General features: G+C 69.3%; 4 protein-coding genes across 4 annotated transcripts; 3 read left to right on the top strand and 1 right to left on the bottom strand.

Annotated features, from left to right (window-relative positions):
• The first annotated feature begins 19 nt into the window (after positions 1-19).
• Positions 20-10,609, top strand: SEPTIN12 (septin 12). The gene is made up of 11 exons (XM_082772023.1): positions 20-138; positions 2,304-3,272; positions 8,181-8,366; positions 8,675-8,803; positions 8,902-8,983; positions 9,082-9,219; positions 9,292-9,409; positions 9,497-9,592; positions 9,678-9,774; positions 9,944-9,995; positions 10,141-10,609. The coding sequence occupies exons 1-11, from the start codon at positions 84-86 to the stop codon at positions 10,283-10,285; spliced, it is 2,067 nt and encodes a 688-aa protein (XP_082628149.1). The 5' UTR covers positions 20-83; the 3' UTR covers positions 10,286-10,609.
• Positions 10,610-10,752: 143 nt separating this feature from the next.
• On the top strand, positions 10,753-13,191 carry LOC309883730 (myeloid-associated differentiation marker-like). The gene has a single exon (XM_082772024.1). It carries the CDS (start codon positions 11,297-11,299, stop codon positions 12,161-12,163), a length of 867 nt encoding a protein of 288 aa, XP_082628150.1. The 5' UTR covers positions 10,753-11,296; the 3' UTR covers positions 12,164-13,191.
• LOC309883731 (cytoplasmic phosphatidylinositol transfer protein 1-like) lies at positions 13,143-19,455 on the top strand. Its single transcript, XM_082772025.1, is given in 11 exon segments — positions 13,143-13,280; positions 15,004-15,095; positions 15,824-15,972; positions 17,230-17,330; positions 17,333-17,403; positions 17,406-17,444; positions 17,551-17,622; positions 17,751-17,846; positions 17,935-18,090; positions 18,154-18,217; positions 18,600-19,455. Coding segments are annotated over 10 exon segments (1,062 nt in total). The 5' UTR covers positions 13,143-13,280; positions 15,004-15,047; the 3' UTR covers positions 18,866-19,455.
• A 35-nt stretch (positions 19,456-19,490) lies between these two features.
• Positions 19,491-22,063, bottom strand: MSS51 (MSS51 mitochondrial translational activator). Its single transcript, XM_082772190.1, has 6 exons — positions 21,789-22,063; positions 21,377-21,532; positions 21,113-21,237; positions 20,364-20,927; positions 19,956-20,049; positions 19,491-19,852 (listed from the first exon to the last, which is right to left on the bottom strand). The coding sequence occupies exons 1-6, from the start codon at positions 21,968-21,970 to the stop codon at positions 19,642-19,644; spliced, it is 1,332 nt and encodes a 443-aa protein (XP_082628316.1). The 5' UTR covers positions 21,971-22,063; the 3' UTR covers positions 19,491-19,641.
• Between the last annotated feature and the right edge of the window lie 188 nt (positions 22,064-22,251).

Raw genomic sequence — 22,251 nt, 5'->3', positions numbered from 1 at the left:
GCTGCGCTGCTCCGCTCCGCTCCGGTTCCGCTCCGGTTCCGCTCCGGTTCCCATGCGGTGCAGCCCCGCGGCCCCCCGCGCCCATGGCCCGGCTCTCGGTCAAGGAGCACCTGGACGGGATCCTCTCCGACTTCGAAGGTGAGGCCGGGACCCCCCCTCCCCAGCCCCCCCAAATCCTCCCCCGAGACCCCGCTGCCCCCCAGGCCCCCACGCGGGGCTGCGCTCACGGGTGGGTGCGCGGGGCTGGGCTCGGTCCGGGAAGGGGAGCGCGTGTGTTTGTGTGTGTTTGTGTGTGTTTGTGTGTGCATTTACACGTGTGTGTGCATGTGTGTGTGTGTACATACACACTCATGGGGGGGGGGTGCGTGTGCGCTCCCCCACGCGTGCACCCCGCGTCCCGCGTTGCGCTCCCACCCATCGCTGCTCAATGGGGCCGGGCACGGGGAGCCCGATAGCACCGAGAACTTCTTTTCCCTTTTATTTTCTTTCTTTTTTTTTTTTTTTTTTTAATTTTCCTTTTCTTTTCTTTTTTTTTTTTTTTCCTTTTCATTTTTTTTCTTTTTTTTTTTTTTTCCTTTCGGCCCCAAATCCTCCCTCGCTGCTCGCCGGAGGCCGCGGCGGGTCGGGGCAGGGGCTTGGGAAGGGGCAGGGTGGGGAGGAGCGGGCGGCGAAACCTGACGCTGGGGCTGCTGCTGCCCTCGCCGGGGAGGAATGCGAGCACCTACCCCGGCCCCCCCGGGGCTGCTCCGCCGCCCCCGCCCTGCCCCTGGCTCCGGGCACCGAGGCCGGGCAGAGGATGGCGAGGGTGGCTCAGGGCTGGGGAAGATTTGGGGTAAAAGGAGGCGGTTTGGGGTACCCCCGGGCTGCGGCGATGGAGAGTAGAGCAGAGTGGGGCCGCCCCCCCGTGTCCCCATCGCCCCCGTGTCCCCACCGCCCCCGGCAGCCTGGCTGCCTGGGAAATACCTGCCCGGCGGAGAGCTGTTATTAGCATCACCCCGTGCCCCGGCCTCTGACCTCTGCCCAGCCCCGGGCACGGGGCCAGTGACCTGAGGAGGGGACGGGGCAGCGAGACCCAGCCCAGCCCCATCGCCCCTGGCCAGGTCCCCTTTGCCCCCACCCCACGGCCCCCATCCCATCGCCTCCACCCCTTGGCCCCCATCCCATCACCCCACTGCCCCCAGCACCGATGGGGCCGTGGCCAAGCCAGGGGATGAGGCTGAGGAAGAGGAGGACGAGGGTGGCCTCGCGCCGGTGCACGTGGCGGCACGGCGGGGAGGACGGGGCGCCGCGTGGGGCTCCCCGCCGCAGGAAGCGCTCGGTGGGAGCTCTCCGTGGGAGCCGGCACCAAACGGTGCCGCTTTGGCAGATCTGGCAGGAACGCGGCTCCCGGGGGGCCCCGCGCTGCCGAGAGAGGGAAGGAGGGAGGAAAGGAGGGAGGGAAGGAGGGGGCGGCCACCCCGCGAAGGCGCTTCCTGCCCACGGGGGCTTCGCGGGGGTCCCGGCTGCTCAGACCCACCGCGGCGGTGCCTGGCCGGGCTGTGAGGGATCGCTGCCCCCGGGGGAGCGGGGTGCCCGGCCTGGGCCCCGGCTCGCCCCCCGCCGCTGCCAAACGCCCCGTGGCAGGAGGCTTTGCTCTGCAGCCAGCTTGCTGCGATGCCCAAAGGGCTGCGAGTGGGTGGGGGGCGCGCGGGGGAAGCGGGAGGCGCGTTTGCACTGACAGGAGCCCCGGGGACGCGGCGTGGGCTGGTGGTTGTGGTTAGATCCGTGAAGCCTCCTGCCTGCTGCTCGTGGGGAAGTGGAAGAGCCCTTGGCAGGGCTGTGGGGGTCCGCAGAGGCTGAGCACGTGCCCTGTAACGTTACCGCTGCACGTAGCGATAGCGCTGGCCCGCCTCGCCATCAGTAGGCTTCAGGGTTAACACCCTGGAACAGGGCAGGAATCCTCAGCGCTGGTGCCCACAGCTGGAGCTGTGCTCCTGAGGGATGCGGGACGAGAGGGTCCGGCGGGGATCTGGTTACGCAGGGCCGGATCCCTTACAGGGGAATAAAGCGGGCAGTGTGCTGCGCGGGGGAGCCGGGGAGGCAGCGGCACCGGCCGGCCAGCCCGCAGATAAGCCGGGGAGAACAATGCCGTGGGGCCGGCCGCAGCGATCCGGTTTCCCATCCGGGCCGGGCTCACAAACGGCTCTTTGGCACCCGGCTGCACGGGGGGGGACTCTGGGTACACGGGGCAGGGGGTGTCTGATGAGCTCCGGGCTCAGCCGTGCCGTCGGGTGCCACCCTCACACCACCTCTCTCTCACCCAGCGCTCAAGAAGTCGTTTGAGGCGGAGGACACGGAGGATGTGGACGAGGTGCCTGGCTCCCCCGCTGCGTCCCCGCTGCCCTCGGGTGCCGTCGAGAGCCACCGGTTGCTGCAGCCCAGCCCCGCGCCCCGCATGGGCAGCGGCCCCAGCCCGTCCCACAGCCCGCTGCTGCGGAGCCGGCTCAGCGCCAGCCTCGCCGCCAACCGGGGCCCCAGCGGCAGCGGCATCGCCCGCGTCGCCTCCTTCCAGACCTGCCCGGGGCCGGGCAGCGACGGCGAGAGCCTGCGCAGCTCCTCCTCCAGCCTGGAGAGCCCCGCGCCCCCCCGGCCACCGGGAGCCCCCCCGGCCACCAGCCCCGGCCTGAAGAAGGTGCCGTCCCACAGCAGCGTCTTCCCGGCGGAGCCAGAGCGTCCCCTCCACGTGGCCACCGGCCACGGCTCGCTGCCGGCGCTGGACCTGCACATCGCCGAGGAGCCGGGGGTCCCCCTGCCGGCCTCACGCCCCCCGCTGCCGTGGGGTGCCCGCAGTCCCATCACCCAGCCCCGTGCCTGCTGCCCTTCCTCCCCCTCTTCCTCCTCCTCACCCACCGAGGTGGCTCCGGGGCCGCCCCGGACGCAGCTCAGGGTCTGTCTCAGCGCCAGCCCCCGCCTGGCCCGCCCGCCCCCACGGGGCCCAGGGGATGCCACCCTTGCTGCCACCGTGGCCACCGACCCCGGGGAGGGGCTGTCCCTGCTGCCAGCCCCCCAAGCAGCCCCCTTCAAGCTGGTGTCCCAGCCACAGACGGTGCAAGTGAGCTCCCAGCCCACCTTCCTCGGGGGGCTGGTGCTGATGTCGGGGACCCCAGCAGCACCAAGGGATGGAACTGGCACCGGTCCCCTCGTGGGGAACTCCTCCAGTGCCAGCTCGGTGGGGCCACAGGGGCCCAGTGAGGCTGCGGACGGCTGCTGCACCCCAGGGACGCCGGAGCATGGTAGGAGTCGCTCCCCTCTGTCCCTCCCTCCTGTCCCCACCAGGACCCCTTTGCTGTCGGTGAGCCCCGAGGCGCGCTGTGTGCCCCGGTGCTGGTGCCACCTCGAGCCACCCCAGCTGGTGCTGGGGACGTGGCCATGGCAGTGCCAGGCTGGCCCTGAAACACCCGCTGGGGACACTGCCGCTGTCACCAGTCCCCACCTGCATCCTTCTCAGTGCCCAGCGCTGCAGGGCTGGGTGCTTCGGGGCTCAACCTGGCACGGCTCGGCACGGCGCGTGGCAGGGGGGCCGCACGGCACGGAGCCGAGCACGGTGCTGGCAGCGCTCCCGTCCCGCCCGGCCCCGGGGTGCCTGGCGAGCTTTCCACGCCGCCCCCCGGCACTGATTGTTTTCCCCGGCGTGGGGAGACAGGTTGGGACACATGTGCTGCATCCGCCACAGCGCCGAGCGCCGGGGCCGCGCTCGTGCCTCGTATCGCTGCGATCTTGTCCCGCGTCCAGCGCTTTCTTCCCTCCTCATCCCTCCTCGCCTTGGCACGGGGACAGATCCTGTTGCCTCCCTTCCCGCAGCGGCCCGGGGGCGGAGGAGGTGGCGGGGGGCCAAGGTCTGCTTTGACATGCTCGCACCACCCGCGCCCCGGGAAGGGTGGGGAGGAAGCGGGGCCGCGGGGCCCCCCCGGCAGAGCCCCAGCGAGCCCTCCTGGGGTCCCCAAGCCACCGCTCCCGTCCCCAGGCTGTCCCTGCACCGGTGGCTTCATCCGTGCCAGCGGTGTGGTGCACGATGCCCACGTGCCCAGCTGCAGCTCGTGGCTCTTGCTGTCACCCGTGGGATGTGGGACGTGCCCGTGGCCCTGTGCCACCACAGGCAGGGCCCCCCCAAGTGTCCCCTCACGGCGGTGGCACCACGGGGCCCCCGGGCGCTGGGCACGGTGCATCCCTGGCGCTGCCTCCCACCACCGCCTGCCCAGGCGTCCGGCCCTGAGCACGGCACGGCCCCGGGGATGGAGGGAGGACGCTGGGGTGGCCAGGGCACGGCCGCAGCCGCTGGGGCCGCCTGTTTACACGCCTGGGGATCATTGCCTGTCTCGCTCAGGTGCCTTGAAAGCCGCCGTCGCCGGGGCTCTAAGTACTAACGCTCGCGAAGGCATCCATACATCTGCTCCGGGCTGCAGTGAATCATCCCGCAGCAATGCCCGTGGCTGAGCCAGCCTGGCTGGACCCGAGCTGGGGGGGACACAGCAGGGTCGGGGGGGCTGGTGATGGGATGGCCGAGCCGGGCATGGCCGGGCCAGGCTGCGGAGCGGGCGCGAACCGGAGGGCAGCGCGTGGGCACCGGCACCGGGACAGAGGCTCCTGTGCCAGGAAGAGGTGGGGACGGGGCAATTCCTCTCCCAGGGGACACCAGGGCCTGAGCCAGTGGCACCCACGGGTGCACGCAGCCACAGTTCGCCCTGGGTGTTGGGGGCTGTTGGTGGTGTGCTCGGGCCCACTCTTTTGTTTTCGGGAAGCGCCGAGCTTCACTTCCACGGCCGCCGTGTTTCACTTCCACACCGAGCACCCCAATCACCCACGCAGGGCCCCGAGGCGAGGAGGAGGAGGAGGAGGAGCGGAGGAGGAGCCGTGGGCTGCAGCCTCCCTCCTGCCTTGCACCCCAGGAGCCATTCGGCCCCAGTGACCAGCTCGTGGAGCAGCCACACGGCCGGAGCCGAGGTAGGGGCGGACGGAGGCACGCGGGGAGGCCGGCGGGCACAGGGTGCCGGGGCAGGGCGAGCGCCCTGGTTCCTGTATGCTTGGTGGGCAGGGTGCTTGGTGTCATGGCAGGGTTTTGGTCCCTGTCACTGCAGCAGGGCCCCATGGTCTCACTTCCTCTTCTGCTTGTGGTGGGTGTGCGGCACCCGGCCCGGTGCAGCTCCACGGCCAGCCCGGCTCCGGGTCCGGCTGTGGATGGGGCTGGTCACTGCTGTCCCCTCGGGTCCTGCGTGGCGTTGGGAGTGGTGTTTCTGGGTCACGCTCAGCAGGGTGAGGACCGGCCGTGGCACGGTGGGCACTGTCACCACGGCGTGGCCACCACGGGCTCTTGTAAGGGGTGGGGGATCTGCACCCCAAAGCCCTCCGTCCCCACACCACAGGGGCAGGCTCACTGTGGCTGCATCCTGCGAGCCTTTCGGCCGCGCTCCCTGCACCCGGCGATGCTCAGCTCCTTTCCCATCGCTGCCTCCCTCCACCCCTGTGAGCTTATTACAGGCTTCTCCGGCCAACGTGCCGATTAACCCCGCATCAGTAATTAAACCATCCCGGGATACCACGGACCCGGGCTTACTCGTCCCTGCCTGGAAAATAAACCATCCTAAATGAGCCCTGGAACAGGTCCGGCTACAGGGAGCCATTATCCCGGGCCACATGAAGAGATAATGAAGAGCTCCCTAATGGCCCCACATGGGCCGCCCGGCCGCCGCGCTCTCGGCCGCGGTTTCTGGCGGAGGGCGGCGGGGCCGCCTGCGGCACCGGGGGGCCGTGGGCGCAGCACCCAGCGCCTCTGCGTGGCTCCACCCGCACCCCTCCGGCTGTTTGTGTCTGCTCGGCGCTGCCGCCGGCATGGCATGGCACGGCACGGCATGGGGCAGGAGGTGACAGCCGTGCTGGGAGCCCCTGCGTGGGTATCGCAGCCCCGGGAGGTGAGGGTGCAGGCGCTGCGCCCTGCCTGGGGTGGCCGGGCACCCTGGGGTGGCGGTGGTGCGGAGGTGGGGAGGCTTTGTGGGGCGCTGGGGGTGTTCCCTGCTTGGGGGAGCAGAGGTGAGGTGGGGACACGCGGGGTGCTCGGGGCTGGCCCAGCTCCTCCTGCCCGCGCTGAGCTCGGGGTGGCACTCGGGTGGTGCTCGTCCTCCTGGTTGTGGCTTGGGGACTGGGGGTGGGGGCACCGTCGGGGTGGCTGCAGGCAGTGGCTGCGTCGCTTGGTTCCGAATCTGTCCTGGCAACCTCGGGGACAGGGTGGGGGGCAGCTGGGGGTCCTGGCACCGCGTGGTGCTGAGGTGAGTGGGGAGCAGGGCAGGACGAGCCCCCCCAGCTTGCTCCAAGCTGGGCACCCACGGGAGCAGGCACTGCTGCGGGCAGCACCCTGCCGCCTGTCCCCCCCCCCCAGCCAGCTGGGTGTCACGGCTGTCACCAGGAAGTCCCGGGCTGTTTTGACATTTCCGAGGAAAGCCCCAGCCAGTGCCACCAAGGGCGCTGTGGTACCGTGGGCGGATGGGATCTGGGCCATGCCAGGTTTGGAGAGATAAAATCTCCCCCCGGGAGGGCGGCGTGCACAGCACCCTGGGGTGCTCCCAGCCGGCTGCTCGCCAGGCCATGCAGCGCTGCTGTCCCCAGCCCTGCCACCTTCCCGGTCACCTGCATTATCCTGGCAGGTGCAGTTGATCCAGCACCACCCAGCAAGGTGGGCTCGTGCCCACTGGTGGCCACGGGGCACCCGGTCGCCCCCTCCCCGGGACGCACGGCACCGAGCGCATCGCTCCGTCTGCCTCCTGGACCCTGCGGGTCCCTGTCCCCAGGACAAGTGGCACGTGGCTGCGTCGGCAGCTTGGGCCGGCGGCAAGCTGCTGCTCGAGCCTCGCCAACGCCAAGAGATGGCTGGCACATATGTGCCAGGCGGGGAGGCTGCGGCGTGGGCTGGGGGACGCAGGCGCCGTGGGGCACTGCGGCAGCGGGGTGGGCAGCGCCGGGCGTGTGGGGGTCCCCGGCGCTTCCCCCACCACCGCCCGGTGCCAGGTGGGTGCCCTGGGGTGGGGGGGACAGCCCCGGGTGCCACGGAGCTGGTGGGGGTGCTCGGGGGCCACCCACGCCATGGGTGCTCAGGGTGCCATTTGGGGATGGGGGCGTCGCCGTGCCGGGGTCCCCGTTGGTGCCGGCTGAGCTCAGAACGGGCAAACTCGGTGCATGGGCGGGGGGCGGGGGAGGCAGGGTTGTTGCCATGCTGGGCATGTGCGAGCGCAGCCGGGCGCCAGCCCGCGATTGAGCCCCGGAGGGGACGGCACCGGGCTGCGGAGCTGCAGGGACCGGGGGACGGGGACACCCGGGGTCCCCCCCCCCCCGTCCCCAGCCAGCTGCGTGGGAGCGGGGACGTCGCGTCGCAGAGGTAGGACCCGAACAATGGCCGTGCTGGGAGGGAAAAGGAGAAGGAGGAGGAGGAGGAGGGGGATGAGGGCTCGGGGGCCCCTGGAAGCCGCCACACAAAGGGCTGGGGTGGGCGGAAAGCGAGGGGCTCTGGCTGCACGCTTGGTGGCTCTGGTCCTGCTGGTACCCGGTGGCACCGTGGTGGCACTGCCACCCTTCACCCTCTTGGGGCTGGACACGCATCTCGGTGCCAGCCCCCATGGCGGTGCCACCGCCTGCGCTCCCCTCCTGGGTTACAGGTGCCTGATGCAAAGCAGGGTGCAGGGCCGTGCCCGGAGCCCCCCCGTGCACACCAGGGCTGCGCCACGAGGTGCCCGCTGGCCATGGCACGGGGTGACAATGAAGGATGCTGCTGGCTGGGACCGGGTGCCGGTGCTTGAGACTCCACCGCTTGCCGAGCTGTGGGTGGCATCGTGGAGGGCTCGGGCGGATGCAGGTGCTCGATGGCCCACATTGGGGCAGAATCACCCCAATGATGCCGCTAAGGGACTCCCACGTCCCCTCTGCCTGTGGTGCCGGGGGGGCGGCGCGCCCCGTTGCCGAGCTTTGCCTCGCCAGCTGCCAGGAATGCGCCGGGGCTGCGTGCCCGCCTGCGCGGCTGCTGCTGGGGTAACGGCGGTGAGGCGAGCAGCAGCCAGCCCGGGCGTCCCACGGGGCACGGGAGCAAGCTGGGGACGGGGTTTGGGGTTGTCCCTGCTCCCCGGCAGCTCTGGGCTCACCCCGCGTTCGCCCCCGCGCAGGGAGCAGCCTGGAGCCACAGGAGAGCAGCATGGAGGCGCCGGCCGTGCTCGAGGAGCTGCCCCCGGGCGCTGCGCCCGGCAAGGGGGCGCATGAGCTCTTTGGCTACGTGGGGATCGAAGCCGTGCTCGACCAGATGAGGGTCAAGACCATGAAGACGGGCTTCGAGTTCAACATCATGGTCGTCGGTGAGCGCTCGCGGGGCTGGTGGCTGGAAACGTGATGCCACAGTGCGGGGGGAGGATGGGAAGAAGCAGGCTTTTAACAATAAATTAAAAAAACAACAAAACAAAAAAAAACAATAAATTGGGGAAGGATGGATCCTGTAGCGTGACACAGTGGTGATGCTTCCTGCAGCACCAGGAGCTGGGAAACATCCCAAGCTTGGTCCTGCGGGACTGGGATGCTCCTAAGTGGGTACCGAGGCGTTACCATAGGGAGAGGGGTTATAAATACCATCAGAGGGGACAAAGCGGCGCTGCTGGTGTCCCCTCAGGGCAGAGCGGGCTGGGGAAGTCCACGATGGTGAACACCCTCTTCAAGTCCAAAGTGAGCCGCAAAGCCTCGCAGCCCGGCCAGGAGGAGCGCATCCCCAAGACGGTGCAGCTGCAGTCGGTCACCCACGGTAAGGCCACCGGTGCGGTCGTGTCCCTTAAGCCCCGGGGAGGAGCAGGGGAAGCCTCCTTCATGCGCGGAGCCCCCTGACCCCCACCTGCCCCGTAGTCATCGAGGAGAAGGGTGTGAAGATGAAGCTGACGGTGACGGACACGCCGGGCTTCGGGGACCAGATCAACAACGAGAACTGGTAGGGTGCGGGCGGGGGCGGGGGAGGTGGCAGCATTTTGGGAGAGGGTGACCCCCCCCTCCCCGTGGGGCTCTCTGATGCCGTCCCTGCGTCACCAGCTGGGACCCCATCATCAAGTACATCAACGAGCAGTACGAGAGGTACCTGCGCGAGGAGATCCTCATCACCCGTAAGAGGAAGATCCCAGACACCAGGGTCCATGGCTGCGTGTACTTCGTCCCCCCCACGGGCCACTGGTGAGTACCACCCACCCCTGGCACCCCTGGGTGCTGCCGGAGGGGCAGCAGGGTGACGGACGTCCCTCTCAGGCTGAGGCCCCTCGACCTGGAGTTCATGCGGAGGCTCAGCAAGATCGTCAACGTGGTGCCGGTGATCGCCAAGGCCGACACGCTCACCCTGGAGGAGCGGGCAGAGTTCAAGCAACGGGTGAGGGCACCCCCGGGGGGCTCCTGGTCCTGACACCCCCCGCCCCCAAACTCAGCCCAGCACCATCTCACACCCCGTGCCCCGCAGATCCAGCAGGACCTGAAGGCCCACGCCATCAGCGTGTACCCGCAGGAGGACTTCGACGAGGACCCTGATGACCGGTTGCTCAACAACGTGATTCGGGTGAGGGCCGGGATATGCTGGCGTTTTGGGGGCCGGGGGGAGCGCGGTGGCACCCTGGGGTGACCGTGCACCCCTGGGCCCGCAGGAGAAGATCCCGTTCGCCGTGGTGGGGGCGGACCAGGAGCACCAGGTGAACGGCAGGCGGGTGCTGGGCCGCAAAACCAAGTGGGGCATCATCGAAGGTAAGGGCAGCCAAGGGCGACCGGGGTGCCAACAGGGTGTCCTGGAGGGCAGCAGCACCCCTGGGTGCACCCTTGCCTGCTCTCCCCGTGGCGTGGGGCTGTGCCCGAGGTCCGGTGGCCCCCACCCCACCCAGGAGGTCCCCACAGCCTGCTCTGTCTTGCCTTGCAGTGGAGAACCCGATGCACTGCGAGTTCCCCATGCTGCGGGACCTGCTCATCCGGTGAGCTGGGGAACGGGGCTGGGGGTGCCCAGGACCCTGCTGGAGCACCCCAGGGTGAGGTTGGGGGGTGGGGGGCACCCCCAGACACAGGGGAGGTGTGTGACGGTGACTTGGTGCCCTTCCTCCTCGCTGCCACCCCGGGCAGGTCCCACCTGCAGGATCTGAAGGACATCACCCACAACGTGCATTATGAGAGCTACCGCGTGCGGCGGCTGAACGAGAGCAACCGGGTGGCGCTGAGCCCCGCCAACGGGCTGCCGGGCAAGGACGAGGACGACAGCAACCTCTGAGCCCTGGGACCCCGAACCCCGTGGCGGTGCCCGTCCCCTGCCCCACCAGTGACTGTGCTGCCCCGTGCCACCTCTGGCTGGCCGGCTGGGGACGGACCCACGCCCCCCGACGTCACCTTCCCCCATCCCCGGACACCTCATTGGGTGCAGAGGGACGCCTCGCACCCCCCCCCCGGCCCACGCTGGCTCAAGGATGTGAGCAGAGGGGGCTCCCAGGGTGTCCCCGTCCCCAAGTCACCCCCAGCCTCGCCACTGGGCTTCACCAGGATCCCCCGAAGCCCGCTCGGCATTAAAGGTGAAGCCGGAGCCTTCAGCATCCACCATCGTCATCCTCCCCCTGCCACCCCCTGCTGCGGTGGTGTCCCCGGGGGCTAGCAGGGCGCGGGTCCCCTCCCTGCTGTCACCCCACCGGCCCAGCCCGGTGACGGCAGCGGGCGCACCCGGACTTTGAGCCGCTTATCGGGCCCCGGCCGTGCCCGCAGGGAGCGGCAGCAGCACCCAGAGGTGTGCGGGCTACACCCTGCTGCTCCCCGCTGCGTCACCCCCGGCTGGGGACCCCGGGCCCCCTGCCTCCCCCCGGCACGGGGACATTTCCAAGGAGCCCTAGGATGTTAGGGCGCAGCACCCCGAAATCCTCACTGCAGCACCGGCAGGGCGCGGGGGCCCCCTGGGTGCTGCTGGGGTGCGGAGAGCCCCCTTGGTGCCTCCCGCCCCCGAGGCGGGGCCCGGGCTGGGTGCCAGCACCCGGCCCCCCCCCGTCGAACCGTGAACCGTCACCAGCAGCGCCGGCCCCGCGTTAATGATCCACCCGCAGCCAGCCCCGGGCCGTGCGGGGCCGTGCTGGGGACGGGGAGCGGGGTTTGTGGTTTGGGACCCCCGGGGATGTTGTGCGTGGGCCGGCGGCCGGCGGCTCCCCCCCGTGCGCTCCACCCCTCGGTGCCGGCACGCAGAAAATAGCGGAAGCAGGCGGTGGCCACTTCCCGGCGCTCAGCTTGGGAGCTCGGCGGGGCCATGGCGTTGGTGAGGATGAATCTGCGAGCCGTCACCTCCTGGGTGGGCATCGCCCGGCTCTTCGCCATCCTGCTGTCCTGCATCGCCTTCAGCCTGGTGGCCTCCACCGGGGTTTACGGGGGCCCCTACGGGACGTGGTGCATGTTCAGCTGGGGCTTCTGCTTCGCCGTCACGCTGCTGATCGTCCTGCTGGAGCTGTTTGAGCTCTACCCCAAGCTGCCCCTCTCCTGGGACGACTTCACCTCGGCCTTCTCCATGCTGGCGGCGCTGATGATCTTCACCAGCTCGGTGGTGTTCCCCTCCGTTTTCATCGGCAGCCCTTGCAGCAGCAGCATCTGCATGCGCCAGGCGGCCGCCACGGCCATATCCTGCCTCTGCTTCCTCGCCTACGCCCTCGAGGTGGGGCTCACCCGCGCCAAACCGGGGGACATCAGCAGCTTCCTCTCCACCGTGCCCGGTCTCCTCAAGGTGTTTGAAGCCTACGTGGCGTGTCTCATCTTCTCCTTGCTGGATACCTACGACTCCGTGCCCGGCCTGCAGTGGTGCGTGGCCGTCTACTCCGTCTGCTTTGTCATCACCCTCCTCATCATCATCTTCACCATCGGCCGCTGCCTCAGCTACATTCCCTGCCCGCTGGAGAAGGTGCTGGTGGCCTACAACGCGCTGGCCATGCTCATGTACCTCACCGCTGTCATCATCTGGCCCTTCTACAGCTTCAACAACAGGAGCCGGCCCAGCCCCTGCGGCGCGAACTGCTCCTGGAACAAGCACCTGGGGGTCACCTTCCTCACCATCTTCAACTTCCTCGCCTACCTTGTGGACCTGGTCTACTCCACCAAGATGGTCTTCATCAGGACCCGTTCCTGAGGGCGGCGGGGTGGCCACGGGGCCGGGCAGGGAGCTGAGGAAGAGGCCGGACGCCTCGGAGAGCTCCTTCCTCCCGGCCTCCCCCCGTGCCGGGGAGCAGCGGTGGTGCTGGGGGTGCCGGCGGGGGGGGAGCCGGGTGGGGGGGGATCCCGATGGCCTGGGGGCGGGGAGGGCTTTGGGATTAAATTTGGGTCGTTTTTCACTTGCTTCTGCTCCGCTTTCTTCCCCTTTTTTTTTTTTTTTCATGGCTGGGTGGGGCTGTTCTGAGTCACCCCCCTGGGGCTGCATGGTAGCAGGGGGACACCGGCCTTCGGCAGCTCCTCTTCTCTCCTGCTGGAGTTAAACGGGGCACGACCAGGAAAAAAAACAGCCGGGATGCTTCTGACTTGGCATCGCAGGACCCTGCAGAACGGGTTCGGGAGGAATGTGGCTGCTGGGGGGGGGCACAGTCCCCAAGCTCGGGGAGAGGTCTGTCACCGTCACCTGAGTGAGAGCCCCCGCGGTTGGAGCGGCTGCGCCCGTGCCGTGCCTGCTGTTCCACACCGTGGTGGCAGCAGGGAGTCCCCTGCCTGAGGACACGGGGGTGCCACCACGAGGCTGGTGGCACAGGAGGGTGCCACCACGCTGGGAAGAAGGGCGCAGAGCGGTGCAGGCGTGTCCTGTAGGCACGGGAGACAGGCACCCACGGGGCACGGTGTCCCCACGCTGTCCCCAACCCATGCTGCTCCCTCGGGTTTTGCCTCCCCAGACATCACCGCTGCTTTTAGCCAGGCTGCCCTCCCCCTGCTTCTTCACCAGTGCCACCTCCCTGCCACCACCGTGCCACCGCCTTGTCCCTGCCACCTCCCAGCCGGGTGCCACAACCCCACGCTGGCTGTCACCTCGCCACCGCGACCTTCGCCCTGCCGATGGGGCCCGCGCTCGGCCGTCGGAGCCTCTCGAGGCAGAAATTTTTTGAGCAAATAAAGGAAAAAAAAACCGCACGGCCCGGCGCAGCCCTGCCCAGCGCCGGAGCGGAGCTATTTTTAGTGCCTGAGTTGATTGAAATTCATAGAGGAAAGAGGCGCGGGAGCGCGCGGCGGCCGTCACCGGCGATGAGTTGCAGCGCTTGGTGCCGGTAACGGGGAACGCAGCGGGGCTGCGGCCGGGGGGCACGGGGAGGCTGGGGCGTGGGGAGGCAGCCACGGGTGGGCTGGGGGTGTGTGGGGGGTGTGTGGGGGGGCTCCCAGCCCGCTGCACCCCACGCAGGGATCTCGTGGCCCCGGGGTGTGCGGTGGTGGCACCGGGAGTGGCTGGGCGCCGGTGCCGTGCCGTGCCTTGGGGTGCCCCGGTGCCGTGCCGTGCCGTGCCGTGGGGAGCCCCGCTGCCGTGCCGTGCCGTGCCGTGCCATGGGGTACCCAAATAGCGCGCTATGGGGCGCGCCGGTGCTGTGCCATGGGGAGCCGCCGTGCCGCGCCGTGCCGTGCCGTGCCGTGCCGTGGGGAGCCCCGGTGCGGCTCGGTTGCCGGTGCAGGAGCGGTGCCGGTGCCGGTGCGCGGCGGATTCCTCCCCCTAGGGGTCGGTGTGCACCGGAGCGGCGGCGCGGGAGGCGGCAGCTCCTGCGCACGGCCCGGGGCGGCCGGGGCACGGCGGCGGCGGGGAGCGGGGAGCGGGGAGCGGGCACCGCTGCGGGCCCGGGTGAGTGCGGCCGGGGCGGGGGGCGGCGGAGCCGGGGCCGGGGGGCTCCCCCTCACGATACCCGAGCCGGCAGCCGGGGCCCCGGGATGAGCGGGGCGGGCGGTGGGGAGGGGGGTGATGGAGCAGCGGGCACCCCTCTCCGGCAGCCCCGGGCCGACTGGAGCGCACGGTTCAGCCCCAGGCTGGTTGGGGGTCCCCAGGGGGGTCCCCTCCTTCAGCTGGCTGCGCCGCATGCCAGGGCCACCTCTGTCGCTGGCGGTGGGTGAGGAGCCCGCCGAGAGGGGTTTAGCGTCTTGCAAGCCAGCACCAGCACCCGGCCCCCTTCCCCATCAGCTGGAAGCCCCTGTGACCCCCCGAGATGTCCCTGTGGCCCTCAGTGACCCTGTGGCCCTAGGGACACCTCCGTGTCCCCGTCTGGACAAGCAACTCCCAGGCAGCCCCCATCAGCTTCCCCAAAGGGGGCCAGGTCTGAGCCCCACTTGAGGTGTCTGTCTGGGGGCTTGCATCCCTGCCGTGTCCCTTCTGTGTCCCCTCTGTGTCCCCTCTGTGTCCCTTGGGGCTGCAGGCCATGGCCAGGAGCCCCCCCCAAGCTGCTGCAGCTGGAGCGGGGACCAGGGGCAAGCGGAGCAGCCTGGCAGTGCCCCTGGCTGGGTGTCACCAGGGGAGGGACCCCCACAGAGCCCCAACCTCGTGGGGACACGGCTGTGGGTGCTCCCTGGGGGCACCCAGGTGGGAGCAGGACTGGGGTCAGGGTCTGTCATGACCCCATGGGTCTTATCCCACCCATCCCGTTGTCCCCACAGCCGTCTGCGTGGCAGGATGGGGATGTGGCACCCCCAAACTGATAGCGCCGTTTTTGGGGAGGGAGGGTGGGGAGAGAACAACATACATGTGCTCCAGGACAGCTGCACCGGGCTGCGGGTGTCTGCACGGCAAGGAGGGGGTTCAGGCATGCCCTGGGGGTGTCGGGGTGCCCCGGGGTGCCGGGGTGTCCCCGTGGCCGGTGCGCCTGGGGCTGCTCCTCGCACCGGTGACCTCGCAGCACTGCCATGGCAACGCCGCGTGAAGTCACCGGTGCTCGCGGCGCGGTGCCAGCGTGGGCGTCCGCTCCCGCAGCCCGCTGCCACCCCATGTGTGTGTGTCCGTCCGTCCCCCCCCCATAGGATGAGCTGCGCCCCCGCCAGCGCCGACGCCTGACCCCGCCACCATGCTCGTCAAGGAGTACCGCATCTGCATGCCGCTCACCACCGAGGAGGTGCGGGGGTGTCCCCCCCCTGGGGAGCGTGGGGGGCACTGGGTGGTGGTCCTGGGGGATCAGATGGGCTGGGGGACACCCCAGTCCCCGCTACTGTCCCCTCGGGGTGAGGACTGTGCCTCGGTTAAGTCATTTTGGCCACAGTTGTTGGGTGCGGGATGCGCTGTGTGGTGTTTTGGGGTGCGAGCACAGGGCCCCCCGGCACATCCCATCGCTGTGCACGGTGCCCCCGGGGCAGCGCAGAGGTGGCAGGCAAAGGGCTGCGTTTTGGGTGCTGCCGGAGCGGCCCAAATCCCCTCCAGCAAGCAGCAGCAATGGCTGGGGCCGTTCTGGGGAGCAGGGGCTCGCGGCAGCTGCACCCACACCTGCGGGTTTGTGGCAGCACCTGGGGAAGGTTTGCAGTTAGGCGGAGCGGTGAGGAGACCTGCCCGGCAGCCGGGATGATGGATGGGATCTCGGGCACAACAACAATGCGGTCACTGCGCCGCCGCACCGCCGAGTACGGGCACACACGGCCGTGGGTTTTGTTTTTTTTTTTTTTTTCCTGGCCTGCCCAGGCAGGCAGGCAGGGAAATCGCTGCAGGTACCTGGGCAGTGGGAAGGGCAGGATCCGGCCCTCGCCCATGCGTGAGAGCAGGGGGACCCTGGGGAGACGCCTGCCTGCTGCACGGCTCGGGCTCTGGCACCGCTTTGCTCCGTGCCTCAGTTTCCCCTCTCGCTCACTGCAGTACCGCGTGGGGCAGCTGTACACCATCAGCAAGCACAGCCACCAGGAGAGCGAGAAGGGCGAGGGCGTGGAGGTGGTGAAGAACGAGCCCCACGAGGACCCCGTCCATGGCCCCGGCCAGTTCACCGAGAAGCGCGTCCACCTCTCCAGGTGAGGCACCCGACTGTGGTCCCGTCCTGCCCCAGCTCCGCGGGGACACTGCTGTGCTGGGGGGCACGGGCAGGGGGTGGTGTGACCCCGTCCCTGCTCCCAAAATCCTCAGGGAGCAGCCTTCCCAAAGAGGGGCTGCACCTGCCTCCGGGGATGCACCCACCTTTTGGGGGATGCACCCATCTCCCAGGGGAGCCCCCATCTCCTGGTGTGCACCCATCTTCGGGGACTGCACCCATCTTTGGGGACTTCACTCATCTCCTGGTGTTCACCCATCTTTGGGGACTGCACTCATCTTTGGGGTGCGCACATCTCTTAGGGGCTGCACCCATCTTTGGGATTGCATCCATCTCCTGAGGGCTGCACCCATCTTCAGGGACTGCACCCTTCTCATCTCCTGGGGTGTGCGCATCTCCTGGGGGCTGCACCTACCTTTGGGGACTGCACCCATCTCCTGGGGTGCACCCATCTCTTCGGGGTCTGCACCCATCTCCTGGGGTGTGTACACCCCAGGAAGCTCCTAGGGGCAGCACCTACCCTTGGGGACTGCACCCATCTCCTGGGGTGCACCCCACCCATCTTCGGGGACTGCACCCATCTTAGGGACGTGTACATCTCCTGGTGCGCACCCATGTCCTGGGGTGCCCCCATCCTTGGGGGCCTCACCCTCTCCCAGCCCACCCCTCCCCATGGGTCCCACTGCACCGCCCCGGGCTGTGCGGGGACACCCCCGGCTGCTCCCCTGCCCGTCCCGGGGTGTCCCCGTGTCCCCACACGCAGCCCCGGGTGCCTTTTGGGTGGCCGCAGGCACGCGGCGCTGCTGTCCCCGTGTCCCCGCCGCCAGCTGCGGCGCGCGGCCGAGCGTGCACCGGCGGCTCCCCCGCCGGGGAGTCGCTGGCGTTAGACGGGATATTTTTAGCTGCGGCACTCACGATTCTCCTCTCGGGGATGTTATTTATAACACCTGAAAATTAATCAAAAAACACCGCCGCTGGGAGGGAGGCAGCCGCCGTGGCGAGCGGGGCCGGATCCTGCCCGGGGAACGGGGCCAGGGGTGCCTGTGGGGGGACAGGACCGCGATGGGGACCTGGTCTTGGGGTGATGGGGAGGGTCTTGGGGTGATGGGGGGTTCTGGGGTGGTGGAGGGGTTCTGGGGAAGGGGTGAGGTCCCTGGGGAGGTGATGGGGGTCTGGGAGCTGTGCCGGCACGACAGGGCCGTGCTCCTGGGCCGTATCCTGCCTCCCTCCCCCAAAACAGCAAGCTGCCGAGCTGGGCCCGGGCGGTGACCCCCCGAATCTTCTACATCACGGAGAAGGCCTGGAACTACTACCCCTACACCATCACGGGTGAGACACGGGGACGGGGCCGCCCGGCACTGCGGGGCCAGCCGTGTCCCGGTCTCACCTCTCCCTCTCTTCCCCCACGGTGCCACCCGTGATGCTGGCGTGCCGCGCGGCCCTGCAGAGTACACGGTAAGGGCACGGGGGGGGGCCCGGTCCCTTTCCCATCATGTGGCTGGGGAGGGGGCGCCAGGGTGGGCGTCCCTCGGGGACCAGCTCCCAGGCGCTCTCCCCGCAGTGCTCCTTCCTGCCCAAGTTCTCCATCTACATCGAGACCAAATACGAGGACAACTGCGGGGACAGCGAGAACGTGAGTGGCACCGGCCGCGGCCCTCCCCGCCTCCTGAGCTGGTGGCACGGCTGAGACCCGGCAAACTCACCGAGGGGGGAGTACACGTGGCCGGTGCTGACCCCTCTCACCCTCCCTGCCCACCCCAGATCTTCCACAGCGATAAAATCCTGGGCGACCACGAGGTCTCCTTCCTGGACATCGCCTTCGACGAGATCCCCGAGCGCTACTACCGCAGCCTGGAGGTAACGGGGCTGGGGGGGGGACAGCTTCTTGGGGTGCCCCTCTCCGGGTCCCCCCATCCCCGGCTCATGGCCCCGCTCTGCGCCCCAGGACCCCCGGTTCTTCAGCTCGGCCAAGACGGGCCGGGGGCCGCTGCGGGAGGGCTGGCGCCAGCACACCAAGCCCATCATGTGCTCCTACAAGCTGGTGACCGTCAAGTTCGAGGTGTGGGGGCTGCAGACGCGCGTGGAGCAGTTCGTGCACAAGGTGAGGGCGGCCGAGGGCGGCGCGGGGTCACCTGGGTGTGGGTGCTGACGGCCGGTGTCACAGGTGATCCGGGACATCCTGCTGATCGGGCACCGGCAGGCCTTCACCTGGGTGGACGAGTGGTGCGGTGAGTCCCCGCGGCGTCCCCCAGCCCCTCTGCGCGCGGGACCCCCGATGCCACCAACCGTGTTGGCTGTTCCTCCTGCTCCCCGTGCCCCCTGCCCGCCCTGCCTGGTTCCCCTTGGGTTCCCACCTCGGCACACGTTGGTGGTCCCCGTGCACATGGAGCCCCCCTGCACCACCGCTGCGCCCCCCGGCATGGCTCAGTCCCCTCCCCGCAGGGTTTTGCTGCCACCTCGCCTTCACCCGCTGCCCCTCTGCTCCAGCCCTTGTCCCCTGCCCCACGGGGACGCCGTGCCCGGGGCTGGCACCTGATGAGGTTGGGGACACCGGGGGGTGCAGGACGAGGCCGTGCTGGAGGCGGCTGTGAGCCCGCGTGTGCTCGGCAGGCATGACGATGGAGGAGGTGCGGCGCTACGAGCGGGAGACGCAGGAGGCCACCAACGAGATCATCGGCATGGTGGCCCCCACCATTTCGGTCAGCGAGGTGGGGCAGCCCACGGCCACGCACTCGGCCCCCGCCAGCGCCCCTTCCACCCCCCTGAGCGACGAAGCCCCCGATTTCCTCGCCCCCCCCAAAGCTCGGCCCCGCAAGAAGTCGGCGCCGGAGACCCTGACGCTGCCGGCGCTGCGGGAACGCGCCAGTGCCGAGTGAGGCCGCGCCGTGCCACCGTGCCATGCCACCTGCCCGGTCGGACTGTCCTCTCCTCCGTGCCAGCCCTGCCACCTGCCCCGTCCCCTCCGACGGATGCCGACCCCGAGGGGGGAACCCGCCGGCAGGGCGCAGGGGAGCCCCGTGGGGGTGCCGGCGACCCTGAGCCGCCGCGGGTGCCCGTGTGGGACGTTGTCACCATCGCCACGCCGGACCTGCTGTCCCACAGGGAGGGGACATCCCCGCTCCTCGTGCCAGGCAGCATCGGGCCACGGCAGCATCCCAGCCCCTTCGGTCCAGCCGTGGCCGGGCTGGGCGCGTGGCCGTGCCGGGCTGGGTACCGCGGCACCCGGGGAGCGATGCTCGAGCACCGCCCTGCAAGGTAGGCACCGGGCACAGGAGGGTGGGTGTGGGGGTGTCGGTGACAGCCCAGTGCCACCTCCTGGGGCTCCCTGTGGGATGCCGGGGGCCACGCAGCCCCATGCGCTCCGGGTCTCGCAGTCGGAGGCCGTGCCAGTGCGAGGGGTGCCGGGGCAGGCTCAGACCTGTATTTTCTTTGGGAAAACGAGGTCCTTTTCGGAAATAAAACTGGAGACGTGGCGGCTGGCTCCCAGCGGTGGTTTATTGGGCTGTGCAGAGGAGAGCTGAACCTGTGGCATCGCCACGTCCCTCCTTGGCACGTGGCACGCAGCTGGGATGGGCAGCATGGGGGTCAGGGTTTGTGGGGTGGGCCAGAGGAGCTCACGGGTGCCCCTGGGGGAACACGGCTCCCTTCCCTGCTAGTCCTCATCGCTGCCACCCTCCAGCTCCCCGACAGAGGCGGCCGGCCCCAGCAGGGTGATGTAGTAGGAGCTGCAGTAGACGGGCGCCTTGTTGGGGCTGGAGTAGACCTGCTCGGGCCGCAGGGAGGCAAAGGGGTTGGCGGCGTAGCCCGTGATGTGCGTCTCCAGCTCCACCAGGATCTGCAGCGAGGCCTTCAGCTCCTGCTCACTGCCGGGAGAAGGAAAGGAGGAGTCTCTGTGACTGTGTGGCTGGGGCCTTCCCTGCGGGGACATCCCCGCAGCCAGCTCGGGGGGCACACCGGGGGGCTCACCTGTAGACGGTGAAGAGGGTGGGCAGGCGGTAGTCCCGCAGCAGCAGCAGCGTGGGCAGCCAGCCTGCCATGAGGTCAGGGCAGGCGTGGAAACCTGTGGGGACGTATCAGTGAGTGGGGGGCACGCTGCCTGTGCTCCCCACCCCGAGAAAGCCCGGCTGGCACAGCGTGAGGCTGCCAGCAAGGACGGTCCCCGCTCCCCGCCAGGCTCCGGGTCCTGGGCTGAGCCCCAGGTCCGAGATCTGGAGCCCAAATGCAGGGACCCCTTTGGGTGCTGCTGGCACCCGAGCCCCAGGGTGTCCCCCCCTGCCTGTGGTGGCCCACGGTAGCGTGGTGCACAGCCGTGGTGAGCCCTGGGCACGTCCCAAAGTCCCCAGCAGCCTCGGGTGCTGCACCCTGGGCACTCACCCGGGTGGAAGCCCACCACCAGGTCGGGGCGTGCGGCCAGCTTGGTCTCCACCTGCCCTTCCCAGAAGTCGTGGTACAGCCCCTTGAAGCTGCTGAGATAAATCCTTCCCTGCGGCCCCGGCGTGGCCAGGGGGGGCCTCATGATGGGCCCGTCCACCACGTCCACCCCCACCATCACCACCTCCATGCCCCGCTGCCCCGGGAACATCCGCGCCAGCTCGTCGTAGTCGGTCACCCGGGTGTTGAGGGTCTCCACGTGGGACGCCCCCACCACGTGGACGGTGAGGGGCTTGGCGAGGGGGTCGATGCCGAAGAGCCGCAGCCCCAGGCCGATGGTGAGCGGCCGCGAGTGGAAGTCGGTGACGAGGCGGCGGACGGACTCGCGCAGCTCTCCCTCCTCCGGCCGGGGTTTCCCCGCGTTGGCCCAGAGGAGGCTCATGTAGCGCCCGGCCAGGACAGCTCCCAGCTTCTCCTCCAGCTGCTCCTGCATGGCAAACCAGTCCTCCCAGCCCGCCACGTCCCCAGCGGGTTTTGTCCAGGTCTCCGTGGGGAAGGGAATGTCACCTGGGGGCAGAAAAGTGGATTTTCAGGGGTGGCCCTGCAGGCTAGGCTGCCCATTCCCCCTCCAGCAAGCTGCAGGGAGTGGCACTGCCAGTCCTGGGTGAGCAGAGCTGGGAGGAGGGACCCCGCACGCTCAGGGGATGGGCTGTGAGGGGGAATTTGGGGTGGAGCAGTGCCCCCCGCCCCACCTGTGAAGACGAGCCACTCCACCAGCCGGTCCAGGGCCACCAGCTTCAGCTTCTTGCAGAACTTCTTGTGCAGAGGCCAGTTGGCACGCTGGCACGCCACGCCGCAGTAGTACACGTTCTGGCACCTGGGGCGACAGAGGCAGCGTGCCCAGCCCTGGGGGTGGGCAGGATCCGTGCCTCCCCCAGCCTCACCCCCGCCACCGGGCTGAGCTCGCCCTGCTGGGAGCCCGGGGACACTCAGCCCCACACCACGTTCCCCTGTACCTCTTGCATCGGCGGAGACTTTTGGGGTCAGGGAGGGCATCGGGGAGCTTCTTGCACTCGGCGCAGAACTTGAACGTGTCCTCCATCTTCTGGAACATGTCGAAGTAGGTCCGGATGCCAAAATCACTGCCCCTCTTCCTCCCGTCCATGGCAGATCTGAAGGGAGCCCAGAAGCGTTGCGGGGGTGAGTAGGGTCCTGCCCAGCCCAGCTGGGCTCGTGCCTTCCCTCTGCGTTTGTGGGATTTCACCTCTGGCCAAGAACATCCTGAGCCGAGCTGGTCGGGGACAAGGAGCCACAGGCGTCACCTTGTCCTGGGGGGATCTGGGGGTGCACCCAGGAGCCGGGGGGGACACAAAGCTCGGGGGAAGACACACAGCACCCGCACAGCCTGCCCTGGCTGCTCTCACTCACTTGTAGTCCTCGTAGCTCTTCATGTTGAGCTTCTGGAGGATGACGTGGGACAGCCCCGGCACGTTGCTGTCCATGGCTTGGAAGCCCAGGGAATCCATGTCGGGCGCCCTTGCTGCTGCTGCTGGCTCCTTCGCCAGCTTCTTGGAGGCTTTGCGGGCTGCTCCTTGCCCCCGCTGGGCCATGCTGGCAGTGGGACGGAGGGGTCCGGACACAGGGGGTGCCCAGCTCCTGGGAGACCCCTCCAGGCGTCCCGATGCTTGTCCCCGTCCCACCAGGAGCAGGGTGGTGACCGGGGCAGCAGCCTGGCCGCACGTCCCGCTCCTGGCACGGCGGGGCTGAGCTCAAATGTCAGCCCCAAGAAGGCCAGGCCTCCCGGCCGGTCTGACACCGATAGCAAAGCTATTCCCGGCACCACCTCCCGGGCAGGGGCCAGCCCCCGTATGGGGCTCCCCAAAAAAAGGGG

The sequence above is a fragment of the Aythya marila genome (assembly GCF_965140915.1).
Source record: "Aythya marila genome assembly, chromosome: 15".
NCBI lineage: Eukaryota > Metazoa > Chordata > Aves > Anseriformes > Anatidae > Aythya > Aythya marila.
This window is presented reverse-complemented; position numbering and strand designations above follow the sequence as displayed.

Bases quoted from the DNA above. Each gene is read 5' to 3' on its own strand.
- SEPTIN12 (XM_082772023.1), top strand. From the start codon at position 84: ATGGCCCGGCTCTCGGTCAAGGAGCACCTGGACGGGATCCTCTCCGAC. The intron at 8,804-8,901 runs GTAAGGCCACCG...CCTGCCCCGTAG, and splicing joins GCTGCAGTCGGTCACCCACG to TCATCGAGGAGAAGGGTGTG. The intron at 9,593-9,677 runs GTGAGGGCCGGG...CTGGGCCCGCAG, and splicing joins TGCTCAACAACGTGATTCGG to GAGAAGATCCCGTTCGCCGT.
- LOC309883730 (XM_082772024.1), top strand. From the start codon at position 11,297: ATGGCGTTGGTGAGGATGAATCTGCGAGCCGTCACCTCCTGGGTGGGC.
- MSS51 (XM_082772190.1), bottom strand. From the start codon at position 21,970: ATGGCCCAGCGGGGGCAAGGAGCAGCCCGCAAAGCCTCCAAGAAGCTG. The intron at 21,238-21,376 runs GTACAGGGGAAC...CTGTCGCCCCAG, and splicing joins AGTCTCCGCCGATGCAAGAG to GTGCCAGAACGTGTACTACT. The intron at 20,050-20,363 runs GTGAGTGCCCAG...ACGTCCCCACAG, and splicing joins GGTGGTGGGCTTCCACCCGG to GTTTCCACGCCTGCCCTGAC.